We start from the raw sequence: 16,543 nt of genomic DNA, 5'->3' as shown, positions 1-16,543 counted from the left end.
AGAAATCAAGATACATCTTCGATCGAATCCAATTATAACCTTGGTCCAAATAATATTTATTTTTAGAAAAAATCATTTCATATATATAAATTATTAACTTAAAATTTTAAATTTATAAACTTCAAATTCGAATTTCGATCCAGGGCTGAAATATAAACTTTCTTTTTACATACATGAAAGTACGATTGTGACATTCTAAGATTAAAAAACGTGGTCATTTTATAATATATATTTATGGATGATGGGTTGAACTTTACAGAACATATTACTTTTTAGCAAATAACTTTTGCCCATAAAAATTGATTGGCATTATTTCTAGTGGATGACAGCCTTTCTGGTGGCCGGTAGGTACTGTTATATAGAGTATTTAATGAAATGTTATTGAATTCACGTGAATCACAATCGATCTTTTAAATATATTTCAGATATTGGAAAATTATATGTACAGTGAAAGTATTTCAGGTTCATATTATTTATATGAATAATAGATAACATATATGTTTATGCTAAAACACATACAAACATACTAGAACATCTAAAAATTTTGAAATTTAATTCGATAAATACCTTTTGAAGCGTAAGCAAATACCTTCAAATAAATCTCCAAGTGAGACTGCAGCTCTACGGTCTTTTACAGTGATCCCAAATTTATAACCGAACTCTCTCAATACTTGGGTGAGCAAGTATCGTATACAAGACTTATACCTTTTCTAGGTTAGGAGAAACCCCTACTTATATGGACCTTTTCCCAGTCCAAAAAGATAAGAAAATAAGATTTTGAGTTCTACTTAAATAAGGACAATGTAGGGACCACGAAATTAATTGAGGCTCCATATTATGGAAATAATTCAAATAATTAATTTTATATTATTCTTACCATAATAAATTACAAATCATTTCACTAGAAATATGTAATTGCACTCCTCCATTTATATTTCGAAATCCCCCATTAAACACTTATGTAATGCTCCATGTTAAGATTACATATACTAATTAATAAATTAAATTACTAACGAATTTAACTTAAAGATTAATTTTCTTTAAAGCACTGTTTAACTTATTTCATGTGTCGGATTCATAAATCCACTTGCAAGGTTTGACACAATGAAAACTTATAAGCTTCTAAAAAAGACATATCATCAATCTCTATATCGAGACATAGATTCCATCAACTAACTTATTATTTCACCAATACATATTATTATCATCAAATCTACCAGACATATTGACTCATCTCAGAATTTCATATTTTAATAAATCAAAACGATAATTAATATATATATACAAATCATAATAGTTATATCAAAAAGATTGAGAATATAAGTACATTTAACAGTTTAGAGAATATGTTTTTGTCGGTCAGTCTAAAACAACTATCTCTATTCGGTCCCGTTCAATACATACAAAATGCATTAGCACAAGAAGTTGGAACTATACCATTTTCATAATCAAGATAAATTATATATAATCTTGTGGTACAATCATACCGATGTCTTGTCCAATTTTCATCTTAGATTGTGAACAAAAATTTTTATACTAATAAGAATCGATGATTTAATCATCTGTGTATAAGTTAAAACTCTATACATTAAATCATCTACTATATAAGTAAATGGTCACATAAACGAATATATGATCTATTAAAACTTTTATTAAAATTGAATAAATAATTGTTCTATAATAAATACTATATCTAAACTCATGATTAATAGTATATATTCCATGGTTAATAGTATATATCCCAACATCATATACATAGTGTAATTTCGAGAGAAAAAAATAGTGCACAATTAGGAAGAGGTAGATATAGAATCTATATTTTGAAGAATTTAACCTTTAAATTCTTACTATTGACTTATTACATTTTCAAAATTAAAGGCTAAAAGTTAAGTTATTTTACAATTTTAGTGATTTTCACATATATTTCCTACTTTATGTCAAAACCTCCAAAATATTGAAATCAGTTGAGTAGGTTGTTATGTGGCTATACATCATCCAATACTACTAATTTTAACATAGACATTTGATTTAATTGTATAAAAATTCAGTGATAAAAATAGAATAGAAATTTCAGAATCAAATTTGAGATTTGAAAAAAAAAAATCAAACAAAGAAAAAAGGAAAAAGAAATTATAGAAAAAAAGATAGATATATTCAATAACAAAAATATGAAATTTGAATCGACGATTTTACTTATAAAAATACACAAAATAATTATGGCATCACAAGACATTTTGAATTTGGATCCAGACACATGATAATATTGAAATAATCTAGTAAAATTATAATATTACTATGTATGATCTAGAGAGAAGATCTCAAGAGTTCATGTGAACTCATACTTTTCAATTTATACGTACATAATATAATTTTTTTAACGAAGAATGTCTAACTGATCACCGTTCATTCCAGGTGTTTTTGCCAAACATTCACTTTATTCATCTTACCTCAAGAAGTGAAAAAATACTTGCCACCTATAATGTACTTGTTTGGCATATGTTTTTTGTGGGGATAAATTGATAGCAACTAGCTGCCAAACACAATAAAATTAACTTTGTGGAAACACTAGTACCCCACTATAAAAAGGAAGATAAAATTTTTCATAATATAATTGGTTTCACCTGTCAAATGATAGGGTATCAAGTAAATGCCACTCAATTTGGAGGTGATTGATTTTAATGTACTATCCCTATTTGAATGAATATAAATCATGTAGTGTAAATGTATATTTAATTTTGAACAATTTTAACATAATTAAGAATTATTTTTTTATATTTTTTATTAAATTTCTGACTTTGCTATTATATATAGTACTAATAAAGAGTACTGTTCTATAACAAATAAATATACAACTTTTAGTCGAACTGATTTTATTTAGAGACATCCAAAATATCAATTTTATAAATTTAGTTTGAAGTTCTTTTATAATATATTTGAATTATTAGATAGTCGTATAATTAAAATAATTTTAAAGTAGCAAAGTTGCTTATAGGGTAAGCTTTGATCCACACAAAAGGTATAATGATTTGAGCATTGTCGCAAAGAGAGACTTGATAAAAGAAACACGTATATAAAAATGCAAATTGTTTATACTTTGTCAGAAAGTCTCAATAAAGCTTTTATTGTGTTGCTCAAATATATTATTTGTACTTTTTTATAAATAATATAATATACAAAGTTTAAGTTAAAATTATTGAATTCGAAGAATCTATAACTAATACTTTACATCCTCAATCTAATTAACAATGTATATAAAGGTTTTCAAAGATGAATTTAAATTATTGCACGATGAAAAATTAATTACATCATCAATGTAATATAAAATATTATAACATGTCACTTATCATAATTTTTAGATAATTGATTTTACTTGTTATCAACTACAATTGTCTAAAAATTCTCTTTTAGACGTTATTTTTTGATAGTGTAATACTTCTTTAATAATGTTGGCGTATAAAAATAGGTCGCTAAAACTTTTATTTTGGTTTCCTTGACCTCATTATTTTGGTGTATGTAAATTCTAACAATAGCTTCTAGAGATATTTTCATGTCTTGAAAGTGATGGATTAAATTCTTATATGAGCACATTTATATTGTTGATTTCAAGCTCGAATAAAAAGAAAAATTATCAAAGATCTACATATATCTTATCTTTTTCAAGTTGTGTTTGTGAATTACACTGGATTAGTTGACTATTGTCTATTGTTATTGAAAATGATTAATGAATTAGTTTTTTATTCTTTTTTTGTCTAATATATCAATAAACCTAATTTCTGATGTAACATATGTATCTTTATGACTCATGATGACAAACCATTTATTTCAATTCTTGTTTTGGGATAATACATCATTTCATCTCTGAATTTGATACGAAAACTCACTTTAGCAACTAAACTTAAGTTGTATTTATAGACCTCCTTAACAACTTTCATTTCAATTATTTTTCACTTTTAAAAAATAATACCACTCTCACAATGTGAGTATGTACTATACTCACACCATGTCATGACCACATCATTATCACATCAAAAATTACCAACCCTTCACTTTTTATATTTCTTTTATTAATTTTTCTCTTTCTCTTTCTTCTTCTTCTCCATTTTCTCTTCTTTTCTTCTTTCTCCTCATCCAAATTGGATGAATTGCCCTCCAAATTCATTATTTTGATTATTATTGTTGGTCATTATTAATTTGAATGAAGTGCCCTTCAAAAAAATAAATCATCACCATCATGTTTAACCTACACCCACCACTATTACCATTATCTCCCCACCAAATTTCATCCAATTTCTTCTCAAATTCGTCCCGCTTACAATCAAATTCGTCGTTTTGATTCTTATTGTTAGCCACTATTATTATTATTAGCAATCCCATTTCTTTCATAACCATTATTTATTAACTTTATTTTTGAAAGAAAATCAAAATCAAAATCAAAAAACCAAAAAATGGTGAAAAGAAAAAGAAAAGAATAATGAAAATATAGAAAGAATGATGAATTTGTGGAGAAGGAGGAAGGTGGCGGGGGTAAGAGTGCAGATAAGGTGGGGGCGGGGTTGTAGGGTGAGGTGGAGATTGTGAAGAAGAAGAAAGCGGTGGGGGCAAGGCTATGGGGTGAAGAACTTGCGTGGGGTGGGGTGGCTGTGAAGAAGAAGGTAAATCTATGGGAGTAGGGCAGGGGCTGAATGGGAGTGTAGGAATGGAGGGGTGGGAGAAGAAATTATTTTTATTTTATTTTTTGGTCCACTTATGATCTTCACTTGCTTATTTTTATTTTTTTTACCATGTTCAGGGGTGAAAAATAATTAAAAGGTAAGTTGTTAAGGAGATATATAAATATAATATAAATTTAATTAATAAAGTGAGTTTACGTGCCAAGTTCAGAAGTGAAATGATGTAGATCCTCTCTTTCCTATGTCTTTCAATATTATTTTGAAGTTTATGTCTATGTCAAAAAAATTGATATTAAGATATATATATAAATAATATAATTTTATTATTAACATAAACATTGGATACATATATGTTTTTACTATATATTTTTGTGTTATAATGAAAACGCTGAGGAACCTAGATTTTGGTGAATTCTTTAATGTGACTTTATGCTAAAACAATATTTAAATGTACCCTTTAAAATATTGTATATGTCACACTCTCCTTATAAATACCATTTGATTTCTCTATAACATTTATCCTCTCTAATAATGTTTTACTTTTAACGTGTTTTTTTTAACTACTTTTTCATGGCATTCACACGACATCCATATTATATTTCTTTTATAATAACTTTTGTTATAACAATTAAAAATAAGAAACTTATATAATTTCCACTAGAAGTTAATTATTTGGATATATTTTAATTTGTAATATTACAAATCTTACCAGATTTTGGTGCGTCTAGATATGTCTAGATACATGTATCTCGCAATATATAAGGTTAAAATTAGATGTTATTTATTCTAAATACACCGTATCAAGTAGATTCACATGTATCTGGAGTACATAGATAAATTTCGCTCGCCACTCTTATATGTATCTGATGTTTCAGATACATGCGAATCACACCAGATACATACATATACATGTATCTAGAGTATATTTAGTATAATTCGCATATATCCATAATACATAACTATTTCGCTCGCCTCTCTTCTTATTTTTAGTGTATCTGTAAGTAAAAATATATGTATCTAAGTATATTTTCCTCAATATATGATAAAAAACCTTTAATTAATGATAATATATGTAATTATTTTAAAAAATAGATAGAATTAGTATATATGATATGGAAGTACATCTAATAAAATAGTTACTCCTTGAAAAAAATATGTGAATTAACCACGCTATTATAAAAAAGTTGCGCACTAAGATATTTTCCAAATTATTACATCATGATGGCCCATCAATCCACATGGCTTCCAAAGTTAGGTTTCACAAGTCTATATCATAAAAGAAGCACTAAAAAAGACAAATATCAATGAACCAATTGCATAATCTAATCTTTTCCCAATTTCCATTTATTATTCTTATTCTATTTTCCACTAAAACATATCCCCTTTTTCTATACTCTCTTTTGACCCATGCAACTATACTCAATTGTTTAATCCAACCTTCCCACTTCCTTCTAATCCAAAGAGGTCACCATCATCACATTATTCTTGGTAGGAGAATGATTAATTACTCAAAACATTCATTATGTTCCATAGCTAGTCTATCCTCAAGGAATCCAATATTTGAATGGATTCAAAATTAGAATAATTATTCAATGGGTGGTTGAGGTGACTAATAAGTAATATCTTTTTTGGACAAAGATTAGACATTGTGCATTGAACTATTATTCCAAGATCATAAAGTCAACAAAATTTCAAGTTGTTAGATATTTAAAAAAAAATTATCAAATATTTTATGTTTATATAGAGTTCAGAAGAAGGATATATCCTTTAGGAGCATGATATATGTAGTTTATTTTGACACATATTTTCACATTTTGAATTTATGATTTGTAAATCATACAAAAATAATTTTGTTATAGTTCTGAAGCTCCCCTTTTAAGTTATAAGACATTAATCAAATTAAATTATTTAGTTATCTTTTATCTTCAATTATAAACGAGTAGTCATTTATACAATTATAGTTAACAAATTGTATCGTATTTGCTCTTGATCTTAATATATAGCTTGAACATTGTTCATAACCAAGTATAATATGTGTGTTTGTGTTGAATTTCTTGCACATGTATAATCCAAATTATAATGGTAAATTTGCACCTTTTTTGAATTTATTTTAACACGTAAATTCATCAATTTCATGTTGAATTTTGGTTAAGATCAAAATAAAATACAAGATAATTTGCTAATTTTCAATGTATTTGGTGGGTTATTGCCATATAGATTTTAAAATTAAATTTATTCCATATTTGATAGGAAATATTAACTAAAATCAATATTATTTGTGAAGATAAAATCTATTATCAAATTCTAATCTTAATTATAATTTCAAGATAATAATTCTAGAATATCCCCATTTTGAATCAAAGGACCCTTAACGATGGATACAAAAAAAAAAACTTTTCCTTTTTTAGAAAAATGGTATAGCTAGTGGAAATAAAAATAGGTAAGCGAATTACAAAAATCTCATCAATAAAATCAATTGATCAATTAAAATATAACGAAAAATAAATTAAAAATATTTTTACGATAATCGCCACGTCAACACCCCTTAACTCAACCCGAGTTACTTTATCAAAACCCTAACTACCCCCCACCCCTTAAAAAACCCTATATATACTCCCACCTCATGTACATTTGTCTTCTCTTCTCGTTTCTCTTCATTTCCTCAAATTCACAAAATAGTGACAACACACACATTATAACGTATGCATCTCGATCATATCGAAAACCCTAGCTTAAAAATCATCAAATTAGGGTTCCAAATCGGTGTAAATGTGATTTTTTTGTTGAATTGATACATTGAATCGGTGCAAAATTTGAGTGATTTTTTTTAATTTTTAATTTTTGATTTTGATTTGTGTTTGTGTGTTTATCAATGGCGGAGAGAATGAGGAGATTTGGAGTAGGTTACGCTTTGGCACCGAAGAAACAAGCGAGTTTCATACAGGTATCGCTTGTTAACCTCGCGAAGGAAAGAGGAATCGATCTTGTTAAGATCGATATGGATAAGCCTTTGATTGAACAGGGACCGTTCGATTGTGTTCTTCATAAGCTGTATGGTGAGGATTGGAAGAGGCAATTGGAGGAGTATGCTTTGAAATATCCTCATGTGTTGATTATTGATTCGCTTGAAGCGATTGAGCGGTTGCATAATCGGATTTCGATGCTTCAGGTGGCTACTGAGCTTGAAATCAAGTGTGAAACGACGTCGTTTGGGATTCCTAAACAGACTGTTGTGTACGATGCGAAAATAGTGTCGGCGAGTTATTTGGAGAGTGAGGGATTGAAGTTTCCGGTGATTGCGAAACCGTTGGTGGCTGATGGAAGTGCGAAATCGCATAAGATGTTGTTGGTGTTTAATAAAGATGGGTTGAGTAAATTGAAACCGCCTATAGTGTTGCAGGAGTTTGTGAATCATGGGGCTGTGATTTTTAAGGTTTATGTGGTTGGTGATTATGTGAAGTGTGTGAAGAGGAAGTCGTTGCCTGATGTGATGGAGGAGAATTTAGGGAAATTAGAGAGTTATTTATCATTTTCGCAGGTTTCAAATCTGAATACTTGTGAAAAAAATGATGATAAATACTATAAGTTGATGAATTTGGATGATGCTGAATTGCCCCCATTGAGTTTTCTGACGGAGATAGCAAGAGGGCTTAGACGAGCTACAAAATTGTATCTCTTTAATTTTGATTTGATTAGGGATAACAGGGTTGGAAATAGATACCTTGTTATTGACATTAACTATTTCCCTGGGTATGCAAAGATGCCGAATTACGAGAGTGTGATGACAGACTTTTTCTGGGATGTGTTGAACAAGAATGATAAGGGTTTCGAGAGTTTACAGAAGGGTAGTTGTGAAAAGGAGGTCAGGATGTTAGTTGGGAATAAAGGGTTTGGTGAGGATGAAGGGGCATTACCAGTTTCACCTCTTAAGAGGGAAGAAAAGGAGAATACTATTCAGGTCTAAGGATGTGAAGTGGACGAATCTTTACGCGGCTTGCAGGGGTGGCCAAGGGTCAGTCAGAAGATTTGCTCAAGATATGGACTGTTTTGCAGGTGTTATTGGTGAAGCTGCAGGGATTTCTTCTAGGTAGGGAGTTAGTATAGCAGTGAATAAGTAGGTTCCTGATATGGCCTTCTGAAGGCACTAGATGGTGTTCTTTGTTGAAACATGTACATTCTATCTTTGCAGTCGAGATAGGTACTTGCAGATACTCTTTTTCTAGGAAAGTTTAGTTATTTTAAAGGCAATTGTATTTCATTGGTAACAATATTTCAACATGTGCCTTTAACAACTTCAATCAATGAAATTTGCTGTATTCTCAATGAGTGTCATACTATATTTCCATCATTTTCTTCTGTTTTGCAGTTCAATATAATTGCATGTGGTCTTCGTATCCTAAAGAGTGATTTCTTTCTGTTTATATATTACAGTGTCGTAAGAGGAATATAACTCGGTGAATATTTTTTCCCCTTTGGTGTTTACATGAATAGCTCTTTATTATACTGTCTTGTTCATGGAAGTTGATGTGAATTATGTCAGCAAGACTGCAAGAATATTCCTTTTCTGGACCACAACCCAAACCAGACTGTTCAGACTGAGATCATATTCATTAGCTTTTGTAGCATAACAGTTAGTCCATATTAATTGTCAGATTCTTATGCTATATTTGGGGATGAGAGGCAACTTCAACTTACCACAAGTGTTCATCTTTATCGATTTGTCAAGTTGAAGGTTAATCCTTCACTTGAGAATTAGATTCTCTGGTATTAAGGCTTGGCATGAGGTATTTATACCTTTTTACCTAATGGTTATTTAACTGATTATCATTTACTTTTGCCATTGATTTTATTTTTATGCTAGGGTTACTGTGTTCTTCTTTTGTGCTAGGGCTACTGCTCCTTTGTGATACTTAAGCACTTAAGCATTACAAATGTGAGGAAACAGAAAAAGAATTGTCACTGCCTTTTGTTTCCTGAAATTTGTGGCTCACATTTTTGCCATTGGAGAACTATTTTTCAAAGATCTAGCTGATCTTATTTTTCGGTTTGATTCTTGAACATGATGAAGATTGATCAGAGAGCCCAAGTGCAATTATACCAAGAGTTAGGTTCCCACTGTGTTTATCCTTGTTTTGATGTCCTGGTGACAACTTACTGAAAAGAGAACTTAAACCTTCTTATGTTACTAATGATCTTTCAATTACTGCCAATCCTTTGTACTCTTGCTTTTATGGCTCTTTCATGTGGATGGACTCGTTCAGTTGCCATTGATCAATCAGAGCTATTTGGGGAAGCCATGGTTTCTGCTCTTATACAGTTCGCTTTGAATTTTGGCTGTAGTAGTTCTCGTTTTCCCTTTAACTAAACCATTTTTAATTGTGTGCTTGTCTTGTTTGTCTCCCTATCTCTCTATATCAATTCCTTGGAGACATTAACGACCGACAAAAGGATGAGCAGAAACCTGTCCGTTGTAGCTGCACTCCACCAAAATTTTAAGAGTAGATGATCTTCTGTGGATCTGCAAACCTTAGCATTATACACTCCGTTTCTCTGCTACTTTGCTTCTCTGGTGTATTTCTATTTTTTTTTTGGTAAGAAAAAAGAAACAAAAGAAAAAAGCTTGACAAACAACGGATCCTATGAATCTCTTTCGAATGAACTGCATGAGAGTGACATTCATTTTGCCACCTTATTTATGGGATTATTTCACTTGTTATGGTTGTAGAAGGTATATCTTCCATTATCTTGTTCTTTCTCTTAAGTGTTTGTTGGTCCATGAGACCCTTTTTACGATGCATTTTAGAGTTTATCATCATCTCCGTTTGGTAAAGGTTTCTTTTCCTTTAAGAGGATATACATGTGTACAATAAGGAAAAGAAATGAGTTATGGCGTTGGATTCTATTTATTGGATCAATTTGTCTCTTAGGGTTCTAACTACGCTTAATATCTTTTATCGATGGATTCGTTTTCTGGAAAGACGCTTGTTTTTGGTCATTGTTTTGACAAAATGTATCTCAGAAAGTAGCCCGCATTTATCATGCTGACTTTATTATGCAAGTTTTAGTCCGAGTGAGTTGATGTCACTGTATTTACTACTCACTCGGTTTCATTTTATGTATATTAGTTTGACTAGACACGAAGTTTAAGAATCTAGTTTGAATCTATCTTAAACTAAAGGTATGCCACATACCAAAAACGCCCTTTGAGCTTGTGTCTTAAGCATACCATGTCATTCCTATAACGAACCCATAAGTTAAAACGGAGGGAGTACATATTAGGACACAAGGACCTGAAGAAGTAGGTTTTGGATTATGAGTTAGTTTGACATTTTCGGGCTTCATATCTTTAAAATTTATTGACATTGTTCCACTTGACATGCATCGTTTCTGTTATTTGACGATGCAAATAACATAAAGGTTTTGCCTTTTTTGTTTGCTATTCCATTTGTTAGATAGTAATGATAAATGTTTTCAGCTTGATATAGATTGCATTTATATGAGTGTTGATGAGATAACTGTCTTATTTAGTTGCTTAACTGTGCGATATTGAATTGGCACAACTTTTTTTGCATGATTTTGACGTGGGAGCAAGATGGCATTTTAATTGAGTTGCATGGATTGAATTGGCAAAATCCGTAGTGCTGGGAAACTGTGAAGCGTAATACTAGGAAAAGATTCTAGCTTTATGAACAACCATGTCTATACTTTTAGTGTGTGTACGTACAGCCAGTTAGATACTCTGCATGCTTGTATCTCACATGTCACATGAGCATCTTGGTTATGTACTCCTTTTAACTGCATCTTTTGTTTCCTAGAATGACACATGTATGGAGAGATTCTTTGCAGGAAGGAGGAAGAATTGCACAATTGATTTTGATTCTCGACTTGACTAGCCGAAAGTGCTCTCACTGTTTAAGATTTTTCGTTGATGAGGACCTGTACTACCCTTAAATAGAAGAGGGAAAAGAAAAACAGATAGGGAATACATTATATCTTCATATCCAGAAGTGCCCAGGGCAGCTTTTCGACGAGGGACAACTCTCAACATATAGTGATTTTTGAGAGGAGCTAGGGCCTAGTGCAAGTTTCCGTACCCCAAGAAACCAAAGCATGTCAAATCTATTCTTTCAGATTACAAAAGATGATGTACCAGAAGTCTGAGCAACTTATTTCCTTGTTCTGATGCTGAGTAGTACTTAATAGATAATGGAATGTGCATCCTCAATCTTTTAGAAAAGGTAATGGTAAAGTACATTCTCAACTTTCAGAAAAGAAAATGGTATAAGTATTTCTCTTTCTTCTTCTTGCCTTGTTCGTTTGTTCCCTTTAAATTTTTTCATTTTCTTGACAGGTCGGGTTCTAAATATAGTGTCATGGATGACTTCCTTTGGATTCCTTTTCTTTTTATCTTTTGGCTGTATGAGAAATGATTCTTTAGGCTGCAGTTCTACATTTATGTACTGACTAAAATTATAAGAAGCAGGCGTCAGGAGCAAAGATGTACAATAGCAAAAAAGGAGAGTGAATTGGCACAATGAATACATATTTAGGTTTTCAATCTGATGCACTAAATCAGATATTTGGTCATTCAGGGAAAACTTATAATGTTCAGTGATGTGCTCTCCCCTTACGAGAGAAAATTACTATTTAAGGAGTTCAAATCTGAGCACCTTTTATCAGAAACAGCCTCTCTGTCTCTCGAGGTAGTGGTAAGGTCTGCATACACTCTATCCTCCCCAAAATCTGAGCACTTTTACTATACTAAATTGTAATTGAAATGCATTTCAGATATACTCTTCAGTTTTAAGCATTATACAAAGGCTCAGATGCATGATGCTACATTGACCTCATAGTAATATCTTCAAACTCATTCAATTCTGTAAATCCACTGCCCTATATTTCATTCTTCTTCCCTTCCCCTAGGACAAAAGTGTAACTCCACTTGCATTGATTGCTTCTCAGCAATCTTGTGATGTTGCTTTATCTGAAATTTATTGTGATTTCTTTTTGGGTCATAAAATGTTTCTGCTCTAACTGAAAACTATCGAGGACACGTAGAATGCCTGGCCTTGAGGTTCTGATACTGAATATTTTGTTTAACTTTTGAAGGGCATCTAACCAGATAACAGTTTTGTGTCTTTCATGAATGGTATCTTGGCCTAAAAAAAGTAGGAATTATGTCTATGTACCCAAAGTGTCTGATATTAGCACATAGACTTGATTTCTCAAAAAATATGTGGACGTGCTAATCAGACTCTTGTAAGCTAACCAAGGACCTACACTTGAACTGGTGAAAGTGTTAATTTTTGGGGGTGCTTGATGCCACTGAATTTCGCCTCTTTCTATAATGGCGACTAACTGATTGTTGACAGTTGACGTTCCTGTTGCAAGTGGTATCATTCTTTCTGGTGTGCCATCTTTAGCCTACTAGATAGCTTGGGGTGTTGGCTCTGTAACTTGAGTAACCGTAGCCTTTGTAGAATTGGAATTGGCATTTTCAACACAATAGAAGGGCCTATTAATGCTGCTTATTGTGAATCTTGAAACAAACTGCGTTGTGGTGCGTTGTTCACCCACGCTATGCACTAATCTGCTTATCATTGCTGCATTGTAGTATTGGTGTTCTCATGCAGGTGTTTTGCTTGATTTTGGCTGCTAAACTTGTGCAGACACAGCCATTCGTTTTAAGGAATCTGACCGGCACTAGCATGGAATTTTGATGAAAACATGAAGTGAGGTTTTAGCCACCGTATTTGGACATACTGGTCTAGGTGATGGTGCTCAGCCCCATGCAAACTTCTTTCAGTTAATTGGAACCAGATTTGATCAGGTATTCTGCTCATGTTAGCTTCTTGAACTTCAAGGATCTGCTCTAATTATTTGCACTGCGTGGAGTGTAATATTTTGGGATTTATGGTTTCGGGGTTGCGCCGTTGCGGGTTATAGATCTCAGTAAGATGCTGGTAAACTGATTCATGCAAAAATTTATTGCTGGTTTCCTTCATATTGCAGTCAGTGCATATGCTGCTGATCCATCGGAAACAGCCCCTCTACCTCCCAAGGTAAGGGGTGAGGTTTGCGTACACACTATCCTCCCCAGACCCCACTTGTGGGATTGCACCGGTATGTTGTTGCATATACTGCTGGTGGTGTTATATTAATTCACGTCAATAAGTCTCAAGTTAAAATTGAACTGCTGCACAGTTGAAGCTTGCCTTAAAAAAAAAAGACCGGACAGTTCATGATAAAGGCATATATTACAGGGTGTTTTGGGAGTCCTCTACTGCCGTTGGACCTTGTATTATTTGCTAGGCATCAACCAGTGCTATTTGGCACTTGTGCTGGTGGGATTGTGCTGGTGGGAGGTAGCAAAGTATTCGACGGAATAATATTCTGTATATCCCACCAAAGTATTCGACGGAATAATATTCTGTATAACTATGATTGGAGGACTCCTATTTACATTAGATCCTACAAAAAAGTAAACAAAGGAGACTCTCCTTTACAAAAGTATTCTGTACTACATATAAGATAACACCAAAAGAGTAAAAGATCTTTCTAAAACATGCTGAAAGTAACCTATATGTTGTTCTTTAAGTGAAGCTTTATCTATCTTTCTTGTAGAGACTATAAATGTCAGTCCACGACAATAACATACCCAGTGTAATCATATAAGTGGGTCTGAAAAGGATAGTGTCTAGAGATAGACCCTCGACTCATGAAAATAATAGGAGTGAAGAAATCGAGGCACAATCCTAACCAAGGAATGACAAAACATTAAACCAAGGCACAATCCTAACCAAGGAATGACAAAACATTTTGAAAAAGTAGCTGTAACTACAACAAAATAATACAATAACTGAAGTACAAAAAACAACAAGTAAAGACATCGAAGAAACAAGAAACTATCAAAGTAATACTACGATTGTTAGTATGGAAAGATGAGCAAGACAACACTCAACTATCTATTAACCTTCTACAATCATATGTGTCCTCAAAACCTCCAAATGCGTATACAAATGTTTGTCAAAACAGTTTGACAAATCATTAGGTGTAAGATAATAAGATGGGTATTTTTCTTTTCAAATTGTTTTGATATGTGTTATTTGAATCCACGATTTTTCGAAAATAACTTTTTTACCTCCATGATCCCACCTTTCTTCCGAAAAAAGGGAAGGTTCATGTACACACTTTTCTTGAAGAGCAAACCACCTATCGATGAATGGTAGCTGATGTACATAGTTGATGAATAATGCCAGTTTTGAAACGTTTACAAAGTGGAAAAACTAAAATAAAATCATGGGTCAAATAAGAAAGTATTTTAATTATAACTAACATAACTTAATCAATTGAGAAAAAGAAAAAGGAATTAAATTAAAATTTTGAATTTCTATTTTGTGACATCGAAATGCTGAAAAAAGAGATATTATTATTAAAAAGACAACAAATATTGGTCACTAGGCTTGTGAGGCCGGTCCCGGATAAGAGTTAGACACATTTATGAAAATAATGGACAACACACAAGAAAAATGCTTAAAATTGAATTTCTATTTTGTGACACCGAAACGCTGACAAAAGAGACGCCATTAATGAAAATGCAACCAATACTGATCATCAGGTCAGTGAGGTCGGGCCTAACCAAGTTTGGGTGCCAACAGAGACGATTATCTAATTTCTAAAAAATCAGTGGACTAACACACACAACGAAGCTTAAAAATTTAAAAACCTATTTCATGAAATTGAAATGATGAAAAAAACACAGCATTAATGAAAATGCAACAAGTACTGATCATTAGGCATGTGAGGCTCGACCTGGCCAGTTTAGGGCCCTACAAAGTTGGTTGACAAATATTAGGTAAATCAATGGACTAACAGTCTAACACACGAAAAAAGCTTAAAGTTTTGAATTCTATTTTTTTAACACCGAAATCTTGAAAATAGAAATTTTGTTAGATTTGTTGTACTTAATTTGCAGAACATTTATATATAGTTTTCTCCAATTTTCGTTGATTATATTTAGGAAACAAATGATTTACTTTATTGTTGGAAAACTAATTAAATGTCACTAACATGTTGACGTCAGCCTTATTTTGTTGATAAATCGCATTAGACAAATACGTTTTATTCCTTAGTTATCTTCAATACATTTTTCTTGTTTTTCCTCTTAATTGACCTAATGGAATTAACATATATTCTCTGTTATTATACAAGAACTTCACTTTATTGCTTATAATTCCACCACTTTATTAATTTACTCTCACATAAATACACATACACTTAATAACTTTATTATGGCAAATTTAGTAATAAATTTATGACGAATACTACTTTAAAAAATGTGAATTTCTGAAACGTTATGATGTTGTTGAAAATATTGTGAAACTTACTTATTTCCAAGAAGAAAATGGAGATTGATAATGATTTCTTCATTTGAAAATCCTCCTCTCTTAACTTTAGGCCTAAAATAATTATTCCACTTAATCTACAACTCTTTCCACATCTTTGGAATTAATTTCCAATTTGTATGGCCATTTTTCTTTATATAATCAATTAATTTTTCATCTTTCATCTTCATCTTTTGTCCATGCCCCCTTCTTCAAATTATCTTCATCATCTTTGCAACATGGATACCTCCCCATATTATTACAATGAACTTTATTAACAACACGATGACAAAGCATCTCGCGTTAGCAGAATCCGAGGAAAATGATCTTGTTGAATAGGTTTATTATGAGATATCAAGAAAGCATAGTGTGTGGTGGCTATTATAACATTATGGAGAACATAATTATAACAAATGTTTCAAAGTTTCAATCAAGAAGCCATTACATGGTGCGATCTGAATTAGTTAGGATTCCAATATGGGATTGTGG

The 16,543-nt window shown here is 31.8% G+C and overlaps 1 protein-coding gene and 1 long non-coding RNA gene across 2 annotated transcripts; both read left to right on the top strand.

The window, feature by feature from the left end:
* The first annotated feature begins 7,316 nt into the window (after window positions 1-7,316).
* Window positions 7,317-8,993, top strand: LOC129888772 (inositol-tetrakisphosphate 1-kinase 1-like). Its single transcript, XM_055963776.1, has one exon. It carries the CDS (start codon window positions 7,543-7,545, stop codon window positions 8,632-8,634), a length of 1,092 nt encoding a protein of 363 aa, XP_055819751.1. The 5' UTR covers window positions 7,317-7,542; the 3' UTR covers window positions 8,635-8,993.
* Window positions 8,994-9,463: 470 nt separating this feature from the next.
* On the top strand, window positions 9,464-14,244 carry LOC129888773 (uncharacterized). The gene is made up of 6 exons (XR_008766713.1): window positions 9,464-11,908; window positions 12,022-12,379; window positions 12,459-12,522; window positions 13,340-13,500; window positions 13,683-13,793; window positions 13,875-14,244. It is a non-coding gene; the product is annotated as an uncharacterized LOC129888773 (long non-coding RNA).
* Window positions 14,245-16,543: the final 2,299 nt, after the last annotated feature.

Source organism: Solanum dulcamara, chromosome 5 (genome assembly GCF_947179165.1).
Source record: "Solanum dulcamara chromosome 5, daSolDulc1.2, whole genome shotgun sequence".
NCBI lineage: Eukaryota > Viridiplantae > Streptophyta > Magnoliopsida > Solanales > Solanaceae > Solanum > Solanum dulcamara.
This window is presented reverse-complemented; position numbering and strand designations above follow the sequence as displayed.

Coding starts and splice junctions, on each gene's coding strand:
- LOC129888772 (XM_055963776.1), top strand. CDS start 7,543: ATGGCGGAGAGAATGAGGAGATTTGGAGTAGGTTACGCTTTGGCACCG.